The following is a 21,834-nucleotide window of genomic DNA, read 5'->3' on the forward strand; positions in this document are numbered from 1 at the left end:
TTCTCTAAAATGTTCTGGTTAAACATTACAACTATTACTCTTCTTTATGACATACAATCTTGATATAATAAAATAATAACTAATAATATTTAAAATATACAATGTATTCAGATAAAATACAATATAGAAATAAAAATGATATCATACAATTTCACTTGAAGAAAACTAGGTGAATCATCTTTATTTCTCACTGTATCATTGCACTTGTTAATTGTATCAAACAGCAAAGATGCATCTCCAACATTAAAAAGAGTAGCAAGGCATCGTCCAATTAACTTGCGAGTAGGTGGGCCAGGAGATTCATGTATTTGTTTAATAAGTTGTTCCACTAATTTTTTCTGGCATCCTTTTATGTCAGACTGGAATAAAATAAATGCAAACAAGTTATTCACATAAAAAATCATGAACAATAATTTCAAACAGCAATTACAATATATAAACAGTGAATAATTAGAAAACAATAAATTCAGGCAAATGTGGTGTTCAAACTGATACAAGCCGACAGTTAAACAAACTTTAATTTTTAAAAGTTATAAAACTTAAACTTTATTTAAAATTTGTTTTTTACTAAGTATCCAATATTTTATAAATAGATTAAATAAAATAATACAGAAACTATTAACTAAGATTAAGCCTTGATTTTTCAATAAATAACAGGCATACATTTTATTTTTTTATAAAAATGAATAAAAAAGAAAATGTATATTTAAAAGTCTAGAAAATTAGAAAACAGTACATAAGCATCTACCTTTTGAGCAGCAACTAAAACTTTATCTAAGAACCTTAACCATTCAAAAATAAACACAGGTCGTTTTGGTTCAGGTATTTGTTGAAGAGCTTCTTCATTCAAAATTAGACTATGTGATAGTTCCATCATTTTGCCAAATCTAAAAAGGGAGAAATAAATTTTTAACACAAACAGAGTAGATATACAAAACAAAAGGAATATTTTAATTTTATCTTTAATAAAATTCTTTCATAAGTAACATAAAACTAACAACTTATTAATTACTCTGTCTGAGTGTCCATTATCAACAAACATTGAACCAAATATGGTCATATTTGGTACAGATATATTTTGAATACTGATGATATGCTTGTGGAAACCATTTTATTCAAATTTTAATTATATATGAAATAAATCAAATTGTAATCTTTTTTGGTCATCTTTTGGAAACTAATTTCTGAAAGAATTCTTATACAAAAATGCTTTACATATTTTATGCTTTCAAACATGCTGGTTTATATCTTGTAAAATATTTTGTCAAAAGGAAATACAATTATCACGTGTTGCTGATAGTAAAAGTTAATACTGACAGCATCCTTCACTACAATGTCATGACACACTATTCTGTCTTTAAAATGAAAAGAGGATCAGCCTTCTTAAGCTCATTATCAATAAAAGCTTTTGTCTAAAATCTAAAATTTTGATAAATCAAGTAAAATATATATACTATTTTTACATGCATTTTATACATATAATACTTTTCCATGAATTTTCAAATATAGAAAGTCATCTTTCATTGATAAGCTAAATGTTATGTAATTTTTTTAAAGGAATTTCATATGTTAAACATTAAATGTATATCAAATTATATATAGCAAACCAATCTTTCAATAAATCCAATTAAAATACTATAAGTAGACTGGAATGAAACAGTAAATTAAAAATATAGATAATTAGTTTTTCATAATACATATGCTTCCAATTATAATTAATTAAATTTATAAATGTTTTCTAATTCTATTATGATTTTTTTTTACATACTATACAATACTGACTGAAGTTGGAGATTATTGCATTTTTTTAAACTCCTTTTTTTATTTTCCCTATTTTTTATTTATTTTATTTAAAATGCACTTCAAATTTTTCAATGCTGAAATAATTTGCTTGTTTTCAAATCAAAATCTAAAATGCAGTAGATAATTTCATTTGTTTTCTATTTTGTTTTATTACATTTGATTAAATAAATTTAGATTCATTGAATTTAAACTTAACATTCATTTTTAAATGATTTATTTAATTTTCTTTTTGTCAAACTTTAATGATCTATTTACATTGTCATATAACGAATGCATCTACTATTTCTATTTTCGATAATAAATGTTTTAACTAAAAATATCAATTCAAAATTAATTTTTTCACAAGATTTTGCTTGAGTTATAGTCCTCAGTTTAAGTCTTCCTTTCCCCAAAAATGACAGTTTTTAAGTTCAGAAACTTCATTTAAAAATAGCTTTATCATATCTATAATTTAAAATTACTATAACAACCATTTCGAGAATTATTCACATTTTAAATTTTGTTAACATAAATTAACTGCTATGAAAAATGAATAAACCAGCTGTTTGTTGAATATTGATTAGATAAATTATTTAAGTCAAATCATAGAATTAATATTTATATTAATATTTTTATAACAAAACATATTTTATTCTCTTTAAAAGAATGGAACATTGTTAGGTTTCTCCATGTAAATACATTCATAAAAAAATAACAATACAATTTATTAACTTTATTAATATATTAATAAACATTAAAAATTTCTCTAGGGTAAGTTTGTCACATCTAAATTAAAGCCATGAAATAAAAAAATAAATCATTTAAGATAATATATAAAAGCATCCTTTCAAATTAAAAACATGAAATAAATTTCTCCATTTACAACTATTATCTATTTGGCAATAACACAGAGCTGGTCACACACACACAAAATTGGTATAAAATAAAGATAAAAAATATGAACTTCTTAAAGAACTACTTATTTTATGTGACCTATATTGATACTGTATAACACGAAAAAATTTGGGTATTCACATTTAAAAGAAACATCAAACAATAATAAACTTCAGTACATGAACTTCATATATTTATCAAAAACTGAAACCACAAAAAGAGTATTTATGTTCTTAGCTATGAATTTAGTAACAGAAATCAAAATATCTAAAACCTGTACTGATCCTTCATTTGCAGAGAAGAATATTTTTTAACTTTCAACATAAAAGATTGAGTATTAAACATAATGATTTTTGAATTTTTACAAACACAGCCCAGCTTAATGTAATGTTTAGAAAAATGAATGATTAACGTTCTAAACTGACTCAGACAGGAAATGTCTGTTGACTCTAATAGACTTCTTAACTTCATCAGATAACAGTAAATTGTTTCCGGATGTTTCAAGAGCACTCAAACAGTGTAAATAAATAAGATGAAGTAATCAAGAAGGCCCACTTTACAATTAAGAAACTGGATTGCTGAATAAACAGGATACCTTTTATTCAAATGTCTGGATACTAAAAACAGATTCCAGTGCAATATATATCAGGAATGAATGCAAATAAGTATTAATATTTAAACATATCAACAAAAATATAAAAATAATTTCAAAGTAAATCAAGGACAAGTGCAAGTAAACACGAAGCAATTAGCTTAGTGACAGACTGGTGAACGGCATTGCCGTCCGTGAAGTTTCGTTTTTTGTTTTACCAGTTGAGTCTAACTTATAGTTTGATATAAAACTTATTAAAGCAACTATCCGAAGGTACAAAAAATTTCATTATTCTCTAAAGTCTCATTAAAAACAGTTTGATATTTTTGCATAATTTTCGACTGATTTTAATACCGAAATTACTAATAATCACTGCTCAAAACAGCAGGATATCACCTCAACTCTAGATAATAGCAAAACCAAACCTTGTGACCAAATTCTGGTGGAAGACTTTTCGGAATAGGGGTTGGATTGGCAAAATATAATTTACAATAAACCTCTTAAAGTATCAAATTATTTAAATATGCATTCAATGCATCGGAATCTCTTTCTACTATGCATCTACATTTTTATATTTGTCTCCAGTAGAATATCGGCTGATCAAGTGCCTGCTGCTCTGTGGAATATTAAAGGGTAATAATTGATAAATATTAAGTTGTATTTATTGAAATAAGTATTACTTTCTGCTGTTTAAGGAAATTTTTTTATCCGATCTGAATGAGCACATTAATCTGTAAATCAGTTTAGTGTATACAAAAAACAATTAGCCTGATTTAAAAGGGAGAATATTAAATTTGTAATATCTTTAAGATGCTACCTCCTTAAATGATTTTTGTATGAACTTGCTATGAAAGTGAGGGGTATAATTTTAGTATGGTTTATCATTCAGTATCTAAACATTTATGATTTGAAGTCAGATAATTATTAACTTTTTCCAACCTTATGTGACTTTTAGTATTAAAATTTTGTGTTACCTGTGTGCAAGCAATTATTAAAAATTGGGAAAAAATGGTTCAAATTGATATATAGTGCTTCCTATCATTTTGTTTATTTTCCTCTTGTTATTTGATTGAAATTAAAGCTGTGAATTATTTTGGTATTAGCTGGCCATATTAAATAATGGGACTGCTATTTATCAACCTATTTTCTAAATAACTTATAAGATTAATGCCAAGTATAATAATTTTTAATAATTAATACCAAGCATAATCTTAAATTTTAAAAAAATTGCTGAATTTTATAATCTAACAGTTCTTGTTTTTTTTTGTATTTGAGATTGTAATTCTTTTTTATTTAAAATTGTGTAAATGTTTTCAGTTTACAATGCTATTTATAATAACACTAATATAATTTAATTATTAGCATATCTATTTTAGGAAATATTTTTGTGATTGTTTGTATTTTTCTTCAGTGATGCACTACATGTAGTTCCAGCTTCTGCACTTGGTAAAGATGATAGGATATTTGATAATTCTTTGAAAGAAGTTGTAAATAGTGGTGCCAAAATTCTTGTATTTGTACTGGATAAAGTAAGTATATTATTAAAATTTTTATTCTCAAAAGTTAATGAAGACACAATTATAATTTATGATAAATTTCTGTATTAATTAAATAAAACTGAAATAATATCAAAAGATAAATAATCAACATTTCTTAGTAATTTTAATTAATTAGTAATTATTTAATATTTCTTTTCTTATTTTCTTTTCAGTTAAGTTTAGAAGATTTTTCTGCAGGGGAGAAGCCTCTATCTCAGAATGATACTATTCAAAATCTTCAAGTATGTTTAACATAATTTTGAATATTATTTTTACTCTTATTGTAAAATAATTGAAATAAACTAAGATTAAGATTTAGATGTTTGGGTAACTTAAATTATATGAAAAATATTAATTTATATGGTGCATTATTGGGTTAAATATCCAGTATTGTTGGTATAATTGATTTCTAAAAGCAAGATGCATAATGCATTAATTATTTTTAGCTGATACCTTATCTTTTATAGTTTCAAGAATAAAGTGGAAAATTCAGTGGAAGTTTATTATTTAATTTATTTTTAAACAATAAATTTATATAATTTACCTTTAGAACAAAAATTTCCATGTTGTCTCATATATATGTATAAGGATTAAGGAGAGATGCTTTGTGTCAAATTTGTATTTAAAGCAAGGGTATTTTTCAGTATCTATGATAAAAGTATTTCAAATGTTAAAGGCTGGTTAAAATAATAAATTCTTGAATAGCGATATATTTACTATAGTCAAGTACTGCTTTGTAAAGATCTTCAATTAATTAAATAAAAATAGAAAAGTTTCTGAATTAATTTGTTAAATTGGGGTTTATTTTTTGTTAAATAAGGGTATTTCCTTCAATAATCTGAAAAATTCATTAATTCATCATCATGAAATCTGGTAAAATGGGATTATAAAAATTTGTTCTGATTAACAGCAGTATGCAACATAAACCATTGAAGCTAGGCATATGTAATTTGGCAGGAAGTTGTTTCTTGGATAGCATAGGCAAAATTTTAATTAGAAGCTTAGTTTAGAAATAAAAACGGAATGGGTTCCTGCAATAACAATATTATAATGCAATATTTCTGCAATGCAATAATATAAATAATTAATTTTGCATTATCTTAAAAGTTTTAAAAAGGTAGTTTTTCACATACCATTTTTTTTTTTGAATGAATGCATTTTTTCCCCCTTTACTTTTAATTTTTGAAAAATTAATTTTGGATACAACTTGTAACAGTGATTTTTATTGTAATGAAATTTAAAACAATATTATTGCTTCATTTTACCAGTATAAAAAAAAAGGGCCTTCTTTGTTTTAGATTTTTAAAAAATTGTAAAACAGTCCTTTGAACATGATTCCTCCCTTGATGAATGCTGTTAAATTTTGAGGCATAGAGACATATTGCTTTGCACTAACATCCAAAAATACTTTCAATTTTATTTTCATTTTCCTTCTAACTACAGAATTGTTGTCTTTTTAACTTCATGAATTTATTTCTGCTATTTATGAAAACTAGGAATTGTTAAATCATTTCATTTCTTCATAAAATATAAAATCATGCTTTCCTGTAATTTTTCTAAAGTTAAAGAATTTTTTTTGGTTACTTTTGCTTATAAATTAAAAAGCAAGTTTTTATTAAATTTTGCAAACACCTTTTAATGAACTTCAGAAGAGGCAACATGACAGTTTTTTTTATAAGCTGGCCATTTCTAAATGCTGCTATCCTTTTCTATTTTTTTTTTTTTTTTAAGAATCTCAATTGAAACATGAAATTGTTCTTTCCTCAATTTCGTAGCAGTTTTGCCTAATTTTCTGATGGTAGCCAATGCTTTTAATCTTTATCTTTATAAGGCTTTAAATAAAATGCTCTGGATTGCTAAATATGGTGAGTTAGCTTAGGTGGAAATTTACATTTTCCATCTTAGCCATGCCAAATCTTATTTATTGCCATATATATTTAAAATTCAAATAATTTTTCTCTCATTCTATTTTTCTACATCAATATTGACATTTTAAAAAATGATGTGATCATCTAAATTAACTGATAGTTTGTTAATTTTAAGAAATACTGATCATAGATTTCTGTTAATCTTATTAACGTTAAAAAAATTTTGGTAATGAAAGTTTGCATTATGTATGTACTGTCAAACCCAAATAAAACCTCTTGTTTCTCAGAAAATAATATTGTAAAAATACAGAAATTTTTTTAAAAATACATATTTAACATTAATTTTTAAGAAAATAAAAATTCTATGAAAACTTTGCATTATAAAACAAAAATTATCCTATGTTTAGAAAATATGTAGGTTTATGTATGTATGCATTTACAAAGATGCTTAATCTTTTTTAAACTAAAGTACTTAATTTTTTAAATAGTTTCCCACGATGTACCTTCTTTTTTATTGTTATGATAATTTTTTATATATTGTTGAAATTTTTTTATAATGCCTCAAATAATCAAATTTATTTTACTTTTCTACATATGATTGAAACAAACTGTTTTTCAACAATAGAAAATATTATATTAAAAATATATGTTTTTTCATAACACTGATTTTCATAATTGCTTATGATTTTATGCTTATGAAGAAATTCATTATAACTGGAGAATGTCATTTTTACTTCAGAAATTTGCATGATTGTTATTTTAGCATGAAAATGCTTATTGTATAGCAAAATCACTGCTGAAAAAAAAAAAAAATCTGGCTTCTGATTTGCAGTAAGGAGAATGTCAATTTGATGGGGCTTATTAATAAAAGACATTGCTAATTAGCTAAAATAATTTAATAAATATTTGTGAAAAATATAGTTTTACAGAAAGAAAAAAAAAAAAAAAATAAGAGTGAAAATTATGCTTTTTTTTATTATTCAGTGATGACTTTTTTGATGGTTTATTTTTTATTTGTAATGAATTTTCAATCATGATGCTTCTAAACTATGATGAACTATCGAGAAATAAGGAAAAATTTTTCTGTAATACATTGTTATAGAAACCATTTTGTTAAGCAAACTAAAGTGTGTCCTCAGATTAAGGATTGGGGTATGGTTATGCTGGATATTGCCAAATTCATTCAAGGAATTCAGAAGGGTGATAGTATTCATCAAGAGGATAAAAAATTACCATAGAAAGTAATGTGTAGTAACCGTAGAAAGTAATGTGTAGTAACCGTAGAAAGTAGTGTGTAATTACCATAGAAAGTAATGTGTAGTAACCGTAGAAAGTAGTGTGTAATTACCATAGAAAGTAATGTGTAGTAACCGTAGAAAGTAGTGTGTAATTACCATAGAAAGTAGTGCCAATCATGTGTAGTTGGAGAAGATCGCATAAATACGAATGAATGCTCAAATTATTGGCAATTAGTCCGAAGTCTGTCAGTTGTGGTGCAATTTCTATAACAATTTCTCATGCTTCTTTTTTCGGATGTTGGATGTCTTCTGTCTAACATTCTGATGCATTATCAATATTGTAATGCTATTTTATATCAGATAAATGTTTTTGTATTTAACATTGATAAGTTTTTCCTCACTCTTCATAACTATTTTTGCCATTTATTTATTATTTTTCATATGAGAAACATTCAGAAGTCTAGATTTTATGCTATATCATCTACTACATTTAGAAAGTATTTTTTGATCCAGCATTGTTGTGATTCATATGGGTGTGTACCTTACCAAGTTTAACTCTGATATTGAAAAATCCTATGTATTATATGGATTTAAATTTTTTTTTATTAAAAATGTTATATTTTTAATATAACTGGAGCAGGAGTTAATCCTTAAAATCACCTGTAAATGATTAACAATCTTTCATAGAATGTATTTAAAACTTAAAATGTTTAATGTTTATTGTTAATATTTTAATTTGTTTAGTAAATGTATATTATAATAAAAATATTACTATCTAACTAAAAAAAACATTATTGCAAAACAATTTTAATCTGTTTTTAGCAATTCTTAGATCAAGAAAAGTATATGTTTCTTTCATCTGTAAAAGATCCATTGAGCCGAATCCATGAAGTACATTGTGGTGTACAAGAAATTGCTGTCGATGGAAACATAGATGAAAATTTACTGTCCATATCTTTAGCTTTTGATAAATCATGTGTTGTAATTCTTCATATCACAGATGCTGGTGTTGCAGGACTTAGAGGTATGCTTTATTATAGAAAATGTGATGCTTTTTTCTGTGGTTTTTAAAACAGATCTTAACAATGCTCTATTTCTTAATACCTACTTTAATTTAGCAGGATTTGAATTTTTTTAAATTTAATAATCCATTTTATTAGTGTTAAACTATTATGCCCATTCTTTGTATCATGGTAATAGATTGCTATAAGTGAGTTAACCAGAACATGTTGTTGTTTTATGCAAAAGTCAAAGTTTTGCTGATGCTGTCTGTGATCTTTTTGCACAACTTTTTAGCTTGTACTTATTATAGAAGCAATTCTGAGTTTTGCAAAATTAATTTTATTGCATTATTTTTTAAATGCAAATATTGGAACTCATTAATTTATAGAACTATAGATTGGTGTCCACCCCTTCAAGTTATAAATATAAGAACTGACAGTTTATTGAATGTTTGGTCTAAGATTGATATTTTTCGTTTATCTTTATTATGCAAGTTGTTGTTCGATTTGTATGGTAGAGCTTATTGAATTTATTTTTTTTTCTTGTTTTTCAGGAAAGATGTTCAAACCATCATTCAAAAAGGATTATTCAGATATAGTTGGCATTTTCACGGGTATAAAATCATCCTGGGTTAGTTATTTTCTTATAAAAAATCTTTTATTTCTATTAATAAAGCTGCTATATGGAAAGGCATAAATGAAAGATTGCTAACCTTTTATGCCCATTATGTTTTAATCAATGATATTCATTATCACACTAATCAATTTGTGCTGTTCATATCTAGGAATACTAACAATATGACTGTCTATATTTGTCAGTATATATCAATCTAACACTCAACAAACAACGAAACCAATACCAACCTACAGTCATTCTGTTTTACAAAGAGAAAACTAAATTACATATTTCATGATTCCTGTACAATTCATTCAGTACCAACGTTGAATAAGGTGAAATGTCCAATGAATACTGTTAACTATTGCATTAATCCATTATATTTAAAATTCTAATAGGGAGAATTCCATTATTCCAGAATTTGCGTTAGTGTTTGTACTTTCAAGTTAATTCTGTTTGCAATTGTTATGTTCTTTAAATTGTAAATGTCACATTTGTAAAGTAGTCATAATAATAAGAGAACTGAGATATTTATTAGATTGATTTATTATTAATAATTATTAATTATTGTTAAAGCATACAATGTCGTACATTTTCATATGAATTATTCTGTTTTCTTTTTTAAATGTCATCAAGCTGATGCTATATTTTAAACATGGCCACAACTTTTTTCTTATTATAGAAAATAATAATGAGATTTTTTAAATAATATTTTCTAAATTATTAGACATTAGTTACTTTTTAAACATCCATAGTTTTAATTTAATTGTTGAAATTCATTTAGATTACTAATAAACTGTATTATTTACAAAAGAGTGAATGCTCTAAATATATTACTGAATTTTTATTTCTAGGTGGGCATGAAGGATGATCACTATTATTCTCGAAACCTATTAGAGTTTGACACAGCAGAATTAGATGCTGACCCAAACTTTCTAAATTTTACTGGATGTCTACTTGTATATGCTGAAAATGCTACACTTGGTATAGATAACAAAACTATTGTCCTACCATTTCCTTATGATTATGAAGGTTCTGAATGTGGTAATGATACTGCCTTGTAAGTGAATTTTTTAAATTATTGTATGCTAACGTTTCTTATCAATGTATTTGATATCTTAAAATATTTTATTCACAAACTTATTATGATGTTAAGTTAACCATTTTTTGTCATGCTTAAGAAACTTTTATAATGTAATGTTTTAGAAAATGCAACAAATTCAGCTTTCCTATCAAATTGTAACAAATCTTGCTTACTATATAAGAGTATTATTATACTTTTGTAATAAGATTTTTTCAGCATATTATATTTATAATGTTAAATATTTTTTAAAAATGTCAAATATATTTATGTTTTAGAGATTTTAACTTTGAAATATGTAATAATTCTTGAATAATCATGTATATATATTTATACAGTAAAACCTCATTTAAAAACGTCTCACATAACAAGCAAACCAATATATATATATAAACAAAATGACTCGCTTAATGAGCAGTGTTTCACAGAATGGAACCACTTGTTCTGTTTCACCAAGAGGAGACACCATGATATCCTATGCTGGATTGGCCTGCATCAGTCTGTGTTGAGTGCTTGTTTTAAATGAACTGTCATATTGATTTGACCAGATAGTATTGCCAAACATGACTGAGGGTTTGAGCAAGTGTTTTTGAAACTTTAAATGAGGAAATTTGGTCTCTAGTCCAGATTATGCGGCTAGAGTTGAAAAAGGCATCAAAGAGCTGGTGGAAAAACATAGCCAAAACTACTGAAAAGCTTATTGTAAAGCAAAAAAAAAAAAAAAAAAAAACTATGGAGGAGATTTAGTAAAGGAAGGAAGAAATAGGAAACATAATAATCTTCTAGTAAAATAAAGGAGATGCTGAAAACATGGAAAATTATTGCATTGTATATTGAGAAGCATTGTTTTACTGGAGCAGTAGCTCTGCATATTAAAATTCATCTTATGATAACAAAATTTTTGCAAAATTTTAAAGAGTAGTCAAAGACAAATTTCTTGATAATTTTCTTGTTAAAAAACATGCATTATAAATAATTAATTATATTATTATAAATTTGTTTGAATGTTTTTTGGAGATTGTCCTATTTTACATGGATTCCTTCAAAAAAAAAAAAAAAATATTATATCTTGAATTTTTGTCATTTTACAATTATCAGTTTACATTGAATGAATTGTAACATTTTATATTAAATTTTATTGATTTTACTGACTATCTTTATTGCAGTACTTGTTTTATTTTCTTAAAAGAAATTTGAAATATTTTATTAAATAAAAAATCTATTTGTCACGAGTTTGGTTTTTAAAATTTAATTATAAGGATTGAATATTACTGAAACATGTGGATTTCTTAAATTTTTGTATGGAATTGTCATTTGTACTTCTTCATAAGCATTTTTGTATATGAATTTGCAAGCAGTTTTAATCTTTTCTTGTTTATTTTTTTAATAGCTCAGTCTATTCTTAAATGTCAGAAATCTTTCATAGTAACTTGGTTGAAGAAGCCTCTTCATTATAAAATATTTATACAATTCATAACTATTTATTTGGAGCAATATGGGAAATTTTTCATCCAATTGAGCATACTTTCAACTGAAATAGTTTTTGATTCTCTATGAAAAATATGGTATGATATTTATGTCAGACCTAAAATTTTTCTGCCATTCGAATGAAAAAGCTTTCTACTGCACTTTGAACTATAAAGTTTACTACTTGTGTTTTTTTCTTAATTAGCTTTGGGCATGAATGAAATATTTGAAGCTTTATGTTGATTAAATATCCTGAATAAATTATCTTCAATCGTAAGAAAGTGTTTTTTTCTTAATTAGCTTTGGGCATGAATGAAATATTTGAAGCTTTATGTTGATTAAATATCCTGAATAAATTATCTTCAATCGTAAGAAAATGTATCTTTTTAACATAACTTTTGTTTTAGTCACAGATGTTATAAGCATTGATTTTTCATTTGAAAATTATATCGGAGTCTTAATTATCTCAAATATCTTGCTACTCTGCAATGTTGACTTTTGTCAATCCAATTTTATTGTCAGTTTCTTATAATATTTCTACTTTCTCTTAATGACAGCTTTTTTTGGTTTTTGGAATATTTTGCTATAAAATTCGAAGGACGCACCTATTATATTTAAATACTTGTAATGCTTGACCTGTGTGGCAGCACGAAAATATTTTATCTGTTAATAAATTAGCAGAAAAAAAGGGAAATTTTAATTTTATCTGGGTGACTTAGCTGCTAAGATATATGCTCAATTTGCATTCTTTACCATTAATTACAAGAAATCATTGTTAGTAGAGATGCTAATAAGTTTTTCTAGTTATTGCTAAAAGGCTGTTGATATTACCATCAGGTCTCTAGACTCTCTTTGTAGCAAAGAATGAAACTTTCCTCCTTTGTTGATGGTCCAAAAATTTTATAAAAGAAATCTAAGGTCTATATATATTTTATGTGATGATCTCTTCTATTTAATCTCCAAGTTGACTGTTAATTACTCTGTGGAAGCTGGAAGACCTTCAGTTGTGAGATATAACGATATGTTTTGTGAGAAAAAATGTATAACCATGAACTCAAAATGAAAACAATCCAAAGGATTGACATTATAATTAAAAAATGTACTATCAAATAGTTGCAATGCTGTAAAGCAGGGGTGTTTGTGCTCCGGGGAAACCCCGGAATTCCGGGGATTTTGAACTTCGATACCTGGAAATTCCGAGGATCGTCGTTCAAAAGGAAGTAGGAATAATAATGAATTATTTATTTTGATCTGGGTAATTTTGTTTGCTTTGAAAGCAGAAAACGCAAGGTCAGTGTGTGTGGTGAAAACTTTTCCTTTCTTTCTCCAAAGGCAGTGATAATGCGTGAAAAGGGGGAAAAAACTTCTTTTTTGTTCTTTCCTTATTGCGAGTTATGACTCATTCCCCCGGTTCTCGGATATTCTCTTCTGGATTCTTTTCGGCAAGTAGGCGCGGTAGAAAAAAAAGGGAGAGACTTCGTTCGACCAGATGTGCGATCACGTGACCTGGGTTCAAAGGTCTTAATTTTGCAAAATTAATGGTTATTAATTTTGCAAAAAAAGTAATTAATTGAACTTTTATAATAAGGTCATTCAATACTTCATAATCGTAATTTTTCATCCCCCCCCCCTTCTCGAAACTCCAAAATGTCGGTAGTAAGTCCGTAAAAGTTTCAGGGGATTTTTTGGGGTCCCACAAACACCCCTGGTAAAGTTTTTTTTATTGCTGTTATGCAGTTAGACATGAATCAGATAAAAGGCAGGATGATATAAAAATATTTCACTATAGTTATTAAATAATTTATGTTACAGATAATAAATTTTTGTTTAAAATGATATTAAAATATCTCTTCAAATCAAGACTGATAAATTGCAAATTAATCAAATAAATTAAAAGACTTTAAAATTCAAGGAATAGAAAGGCCAAGTAATGCACAGATAAATCATATATGTGTGCTTAAATAAAACTTTTAAATATTATATGTATATGTTTTATGGTATTGCAATTACTCTTAATTAGAAATTTGACCTAGCAAATTAGAGTAGTTTGCACTAGGTTTATCCTAACTTTTTTACTATTTTGAATGAAGAATATTGAACTTTTTTAAAAAGAGCTGTATAAAATTATTTTTGAATTGTTAGAATGGTCTCTAATTATTATTGCATTCAACACAAGTTTTATTATGAAAAAAAAAATGCTTATAAATACTATCAATTTTATTTTCACTTCTTTTGCTATTTAATTCAGAAATAATAATACATGTGTTGCTACATGAAAAGGATGTGTAAAATTAAAAATTGAATGAATACAAATTTTTACTAGTGCTTTGAATTGTACATATATGTTAATAATGAAAATTATTTTTTAATGGTTTAAAATAAGTTTTGAGGGATTAGTTTAAGTTTTTTTTTTGTATTTGGATTGTAAAGAAAAAAATACTGAAGAGCAGAAAAATTGCTAATTGAACCAAAATGTCTGCTCTGTTTTTATGATGCTTGAAAGAAAGGTGATTTTAATCTGAAAATATGGATTTCATAGTTATTAAAAAAAATACTTACCTGTTTATTTATGTTTGGAATATCCTTTTTAAAGATATTTATTCTTATAGGTTGCAAATGAAGTTCAAGACAAGTGATGAAAAATATTCAAGTGTTGTTGTTAAGTAAGGATTTTGATCTTACTTTCATGGATAAGATTTTTTTTAAATTATAAATTATATTTTTTATGTCTGTGCATAATGTAAATGATAATGTGCAAATAATTAATTTATTTCTGCCAATTTAAGTTAATCTTTTCCTTTAAATATCCTCCATCCCAAAATGCAACTGAAATGTGATATTTTAACACTTTGTTACTAAGTCACAAATTCAAATGAGATTTGTAAATTTCTATTTAGGAAAAGTATAAACACAGATAAATTTTTCTTTTGCTATGATACTAAATTGATCTCATTGAAAGAAAATATTTTCTTTATTCTTTTTACCAAATGCTGGTTGGTCATGTTTGAAAAGAATCTCTTTTCATCTTTTAAATAAATCAGAAAATTGTATGAAAAAGAAAGTTTTTGTTAAAGTCACAAATTAAGAAATCTTTACATCTGAATTATTCTGGAAAATAATAATTTTCTCCCAAATTCATCCATGATTTATTTTAATTAAAATCTTGAGGATCGCATTGATCATACAATGAAAATAAATTATGGATAAGAATTTGATAAATGCTAGGAGTTTTAAAATTTACTAAAAGGGCTAATTTTTTCTACTAGGAGTTCTAAAATTATTTAAAATCATGTCTAGTTTAAAAATAAAACATATATTCCAGTTCAATATGATGACAGTGTATTATTAAGTACCAAAGTTCAAAACTATGGGTTTGTCTTCTTTTGTCCTTAATGTCTCACATTAATTTTTATTGCTGGTATTGTTCAAATTTCTTATTTTACAATACTTCATTTATTTATCTTCTTTCTATGATATTTTTGTTTTATATATATATATATATATGGAATTAAATTATTCAAAAGCATCTTTTTTTACTTATTTTTAAAAAAACTTTCTTTTCAGGTTCAATTTTACTAACATACTAGGATCGTACTCAACACAAGTAGCTCTGGAAGCTGGCGACGTATTTACTGATCTCAATGCTAAGGATTTGGAAGCTCCTCTTGATTTTTCCTTCAGTTGTGGAAATTATGTACTTCAAAATAAAAATATGACCGAGGCTATTTTGGTTAAACTGACTTTTAATAGATTTCAGGTAAGAATTTTATTTTGAACTTAATTTATTCTACTTAATAATTTTCTAACAAAACAACATATTTAATGGCTTTTTTAAAAATTATTTTGTTAGAATTTTGGCTATAGTGAATTTAAGATTCAGTCTGTTTTACTTTTCTGTTCAAAAATATAAATATATTTGCATCCAGTTGCATTTGATATGTTAATTAGAGTTGCAAAAAACAAAATGTCAGTTTTCAGAAACTTAATGCCATTTGGAATAGTAATCTTCCTAAATTATGTGTACTTAATGTTTATGTTAATTGATATTGTGGAGCTTTGATTTTAACTATCTGAATCCAGACTATGTGAATTAATCATACTCATCCTTTTCATTTGATGGTTATTGGTGATAATGGTTTGCTGGCTATTTGATGATTTATGGGATTGACTGCATGTTAAAATCTTATTGTTTGCATCTTTTTATTTATTCACTAATGGAATCCATATGACATTGCTTATAACATAATAAAAATCTGCAAAGTCAAAACCACAACATAAAATATAGTTATGAAATATAATGTTAAAATTTACACCATTGTATGTTTAATTTTCTTCATAACAACAATCTCGTGTTTCATAATAGTCAAAAGAATGATTAATGGGATATTTTTAAAAAATGTGAATTATTATTTAATTATGTGAATTTCCAATTTATGATTTACTAAGTCATAATATGAGAATTTGGGCCCAGGAGAATTTTCTGTTACATTTTAACCTTGTATACATTGAATTTTTAATCACACTCTGGAGGTATTCTTGAACTGATAAACTGGATCTTATGCAACAAATCAAATTGATCTGTCCTGTGAACGACTAGATTTTTTATATATTTTTTCTTTGAATTACTTATTTAGTAATTTGCCAAATTAACAAAAGTAGAGATTGTAGCGAAAAGTCTATAGATCCTCAAAGAAATCTTTAAATTCATCAGGAAAGCAATTAAAAATCAATGAATAAATGTATTTTGATTGTTCTTGAATTTGAACGGAACAGTTGAATAAGCATCTAAAAATATTTGGAAAAGACAACTGAAAATGTTGAGTTTTGGAATTTTGGCTTTAATTCTTAAAATTTAATGTAAATGTTTGAAAAATTCAGTAAATTCAATAAACTACCTCACAATTGGAAAACAAATTGTAATAGAATGTCAATAGTGTGCCTTTTCGAAAGTGAATTTTTTCTCTCTTTATAATCATTAGAAATTGTATTATGTATTGTTCGTTTCAGTATTTTGAGACAACCACTTTTCGAGGATTCTTTCTCATTAAGGGGAGAGACGCGGAAGGATGAATGCTTTTCCGGAATTTTTCTTCATTCTTTGATTTTTGCCATATTAGATACTTTTTTGTTCAATTTTTTTTCACATGTATATGAATATTTTCTGACTGTATTATTTTAATTCAGTCTGTGAGTGATCTGAGATTATTTTATTGTTAAATATAAACATCCTCTCCTTTCATCTTTCCTCTCACCCCTATTTTGATGAATTAAATCCATCTTAATGCAAAAGTGTAGAGGGTTTTAGATTCTGTTGTCAAACAATACAAATACATTTTAAAAAACACCTGAGACAATACAAACTATATATTTATATTATTTTAAACTATAATTGTGATCAATTTGTTAGAATACTGCAGACACATACACACATTTTCTTTTGTATATAAAATTGAAATGATGAAAACTTTCCTTCTGTAATCCTTGATATTTTTATTAAAGAATAGCAGTTTTTTCACTAAAACATCCAAAAGCAAGGCACCAAAGCAGTTATAAATATAGCCTCCATCTCATTTAACTGTTTTCATTTCAGCTATTGTTATAATAGCCATATAATTATGAAATTATATGGCTGCTATATATACATTATTATTATAATTTACAAATTGTTACCAAATATCATTATTTCAGAAATAAAAGGGCATTTCTTAATATGCTATATTTGAGAATTATTATAACTCTTTGGCTCTTTTTATTCTGTAAGTTTTTTTTTTTTTTTTAACAAAAGCCTGTGATATTCATATGACTAAGTTTCAGGAAGGAAAAATTCACACAATCAATGCAATTATTAAAAATGTTTTGATGAGTATACTATTGCAGGGTTCCCACTATCTTTGAAAATCTTTTTATGTTATATTCAGAGTAAAGTACTTAGGAACCTTAGAGTGAAATACCTTGAAAAAGTGCTCAGTTTTTTTTTTTTTTTTTTTTTTTTTGAAATCCTTAAAAAATAAATAAAATGTCTATCCATTATTTTTTTTTAGAGACAAGTGAAAAATGGTTTGCTTGATTTGGTTTTGCACTGAAAATTACAGTAATTGTAGTAGTGTGTTTATATAGAAACATTGGCAATTATGAATCTCATCTCTCACCAGCAGTATAGTTTGGAGATAAGGGGAGCAAGTAAGATTATTACCACAATTCTACAGCAGACCCAATAGCTGGAAATAATACTGTTACACAATTCTGAGTCTCTTTTCAGTATTTAGATGTATAACTAAAATTGTCCTTGAAATGTATGGAAATATATTATAATTATTGTAAGGTAACTTCAAATTCATATTGATAAGTTTCCTAATTGCAAAATTGCTCAAAAAGTCTCATGTAAGCAACAAAATCCTCGTACTTCATTTCACATTGCTTTACTTCATACGTATAAAGTGTTTTATTCATATGTGTAAATGAAATAAAAAAAGCAAAGAAAGTGAAATAAAATATATAGGCTATTCCACAGTCCAAAATGTTTTACAAGAATATTGTAATACAATAAACAGTTGGATTTGAGAAAGGTTTTCATCTATCATGTGTGTTTCATTGACAAATTGGGATTTTTTTTATTCTTAGTGAGAAAAATTCAGCAACAACAACAACAATAAACATTGTTGGCTTATAAAACCTGCATTTTGTCAGCATTTCATTTAGACATGGTCAAATAATATCCACATATTTTCCTCTTTTTATCTAGTATTATTATTTGAAAATTTACCATGAAAATGAAAGATTCCTAAAATGTTCATAAAAGGAACTTTTTTTTATATATTGGGTTGGCAACTAAGTAATTGCGGATTTTTTTTAGAAAATCAAAGACAATTTTTTCATGGAACTAAATAACTTTATTCTGTAATGTATTGCCCATTTTGATCAATGACCTTTTGCCATCTTTCAGGCAGCATCATAATCCCACATTCATAAAACTTCTGGTTTTTATTAGCAAAAAACTGAATCAGGTACGATTTGACATCATCATCATTATTGAAATGTTTACCATTCAAGAAGTTTTGTAAAGATCGAAACCAAAAGTAATCAGATGGTGCAAGGTCAGGACTATATGGTGGATGTGGCAAAACATCCCAACCAAGTTCCAATAATTTTTGCCGAGTGACCAAAGATGTGTGTGGCCTTGCATTGTCATGATGGAATACAACACCTTTTCGATTTGTCAATCGGGCCGCTTTTCTTCAACTGCATTGTTTAATTTCGTTAGTTGTTCAATGTAGAGATCAGAATTGATCGTTCGGTTGGGTGGTAAGAGTTCAAAGTAGACAATTCCTTTGTAATCCTTCCTTTTTACTGATTGACAGCTGAATTGCCAACTATCAAATAACAAAATGTGTTTTACATTTGTACTACGTCTGCAAACCTCAAAATTCAACTGATGCCATCTATGAGTGAAATCCGCAATTACTTAGTTGCCAACCCAATAGTATATAAAAAAAATTCATGATTTTTTAAAATTCTTCTGGTTACAAAATGCAATTTAAAAAATTTTAGTTTGCATCCATAAAAATGAAACAAAAATAAGTTAATTTACAGAAAAAAGAGGTTAAATACAGTAATATATTGTTTATTAAATCAAAATTGTATAAGTGAGTGGAAATAAAAATAATTCAAAGGCATTTACATGTTATTTCTAATGTTTTACAGCCATATTAGATTATTTATAGAATCTATTAATGTTATTTTTTTTAATCATTGTCTTTTATTTAATTGCATGTTGTCTGCAGTAACATTTTATTATTAGTTTATTGTTGATTGTGTAACTCGTAGGCCAATGAATCAATATTTGATTTCTTTATATTTTGTGCTTCAGTATTGTTACTTTCAGAATTTTTCCTAAATTCGATATAGTTTCTAGGTCAAGTAATACTATGCTTAATTCAATTAAGTTTAAAATGCTGTATTTTTATTAAAATTATTCTTCCTTTTTTAGGTTCAACCATTCAGAGTAAAGGATAAATTTAGTGAGAGTTTTGATTGTATTACCTGGTTTACTGTTCCTATTTGGATGGGAGTATTTATATCATTAATACTAATAGTCATTGTGAATGTTGGTGTATACGCTTTGTCTTCTATCCATACAATGGATCGATTTGATGACCCAAAAGGCAAAACTATTACTGTTGCAGCTGGTGTTGATTAATTTATTATTCAATTTAGTGATGTGTAATATTAACCAAGAGAATGTTTCAACTAAGTTGGGACTTTATTATTTATAAAACTAGTCTACTGTTCCAAATTGTTTTTTTTTTTTTTATGTATATGTCTGTTAAGATTTGCATTACATGTGTACTCGATAGTTGTCTCAAATGACTACACAAAATTATGTAGCTTAAGCTTGTAAATTTAATAAATGATTTTTATAATTTATTATAAAATTCAAATTTATAATTTATTATAAAATTTATGAACTATTTTTAAATTACCATCTACAACTTTTATTTATGCCAATTTTAAACTTAATTCCTTTAGAATTTAAGATTAGATTAAACTTACGAGTCTATGTATTTGTTTAAAAAAAGGTTTGACATAATCATGGTTAATAAAATGTATTTATAAAATAAAAGTATTTGCCATTTGAATATTACAGAAGTTAAGCATATGATATCAATGTAATTACATATGACTTTATACTTGTAAACATCTAGAACAAACAGAGTATGTATGTGTCGATTAATAGGTGTCATGTTCTTTATATTATTGAATGGTAGGAAAGGTATTAAAGGATTTTTTTGTATTGTTTATTACATAAGTAAATGAATTTTTTAGGTTTTTGTAAAGTCAATAAAACATTCCTACTTTGTTCGAAAATAATTTTTTATAAATTTAGCTCTGTGTCCTTGACAAATTCATCTATTCATTGTATGTATATATTGATGTTACGGCTTTGAAAAATTATCATTAAAATCATGATTCATTATGATGTTTTTTTATTTTAATTTTATTTGTTGATATCTCTGGAGGTGCTTGATCCTAAGTATATTTTTGTTGAAGGCATTCATGAAATAGATAAATAGTGATGTACAGACTAATTTTGCAATCATTGAATTTTTTTATATATATATAATCTGTCTTCAATTTGAACTATTACAAAAAGTTAAAAATTGTTCAATGAAACAGTTTACTATTTCATGTTGTTTCAAGAATAAATTCCTTGTTTCTTAATTTCCTGAATACTTTACTCTTTCACATATTGAAATAAAATATTTATAATCAGATTAACCTTGTTAAAATTATGCTTCTCAATTTTATAACTTGAGTTTTTTTTTTCATCCATTTTCATAAATATTATTGGTATCAGGTTGTAATATATGTTTGTAAGTATATATAATATGTAGATTTAAATTATATTCAAGAGTAAATGAATTGTGTTGCATTTTATGTTCCTCAATAAAGTCCTATAGATACATCTACAATTGTTTTTTTCTTCTTTGTAATCTAAAAATCTTTTTAAATGTGGAAATATATTTCATTTGATTAAACTATTTTTTTTTAATACTAAAAGAGAGAAATTTTTTTTGTGTCCTTTCATGAGTAATTAAATTCTTATATATAATGACTGAAATGTTTTCTATTTTAATTTTTTTAAATTGATTTTTTTAACATAAAACCTCAATTATTTTTACTAATAACAGTATAAAACATTTTATATTGTTTCATTTATTAATATATAACTAAGTTGCTTATGTAATAAATTCAGCAT

The 21,834-nt window shown here is 25.7% G+C and overlaps 2 protein-coding genes across 4 annotated transcripts in view; one reads left to right on the plus strand and one right to left on the minus strand.

Moving 5' to 3' along the window:
- Nucleotides 1–3,588, minus strand: part of LOC129960470 (HEAT repeat-containing protein 5B-like) — a 47,578-nt gene extending 43,990 nt beyond the window's left edge. For 2 of the 3 annotated variants that reach the window (XM_056073941.1, XM_056073932.1), the window contains exons 1-3: nucleotides 2,951–3,072; nucleotides 749–887; nucleotides 148–359 (exon numbers count right to left, since the gene is read on the minus strand). In XM_056073941.1, the coding sequence (XP_055929916.1) occupies nucleotides 148–359; nucleotides 749–887; nucleotides 2,951–3,021 (422 nt within the window). In that variant the 5' untranslated portion in view covers nucleotides 3,022–3,072. Of the gene's footprint in view, nucleotides 1–147; nucleotides 360–748; nucleotides 888–2,950; nucleotides 3,073–3,271 lie in introns of those variants that run through there. The other variant, XM_056073949.1, reaches the window with a different exon arrangement.
- Nucleotides 3,589–3,668: 80 nt separating this feature from the next.
- Nucleotides 3,669–21,540, plus strand: LOC129960488 (uncharacterized). The gene is made up of 9 exons (XM_056073960.1): nucleotides 3,669–3,901; nucleotides 4,680–4,797; nucleotides 4,980–5,048; nucleotides 8,735–8,936; nucleotides 9,468–9,544; nucleotides 10,384–10,589; nucleotides 14,687–14,740; nucleotides 15,642–15,834; nucleotides 20,065–21,540. The coding sequence occupies exons 1-9, from the start codon at nucleotides 3,792–3,794 to the stop codon at nucleotides 20,272–20,274; spliced, it is 1,239 nt and encodes a 412-aa protein (XP_055929935.1). The 5' UTR covers nucleotides 3,669–3,791; the 3' UTR covers nucleotides 20,275–21,540.
- The last annotated feature ends 294 nt before the right edge of the window (nucleotides 21,541–21,834 follow it).

This window comes from Argiope bruennichi, chromosome 2 (genome assembly GCF_947563725.1).
Source record: "Argiope bruennichi chromosome 2, qqArgBrue1.1, whole genome shotgun sequence".
Taxonomy (NCBI): domain Eukaryota; kingdom Metazoa; phylum Arthropoda; class Arachnida; order Araneae; family Araneidae; genus Argiope; species Argiope bruennichi.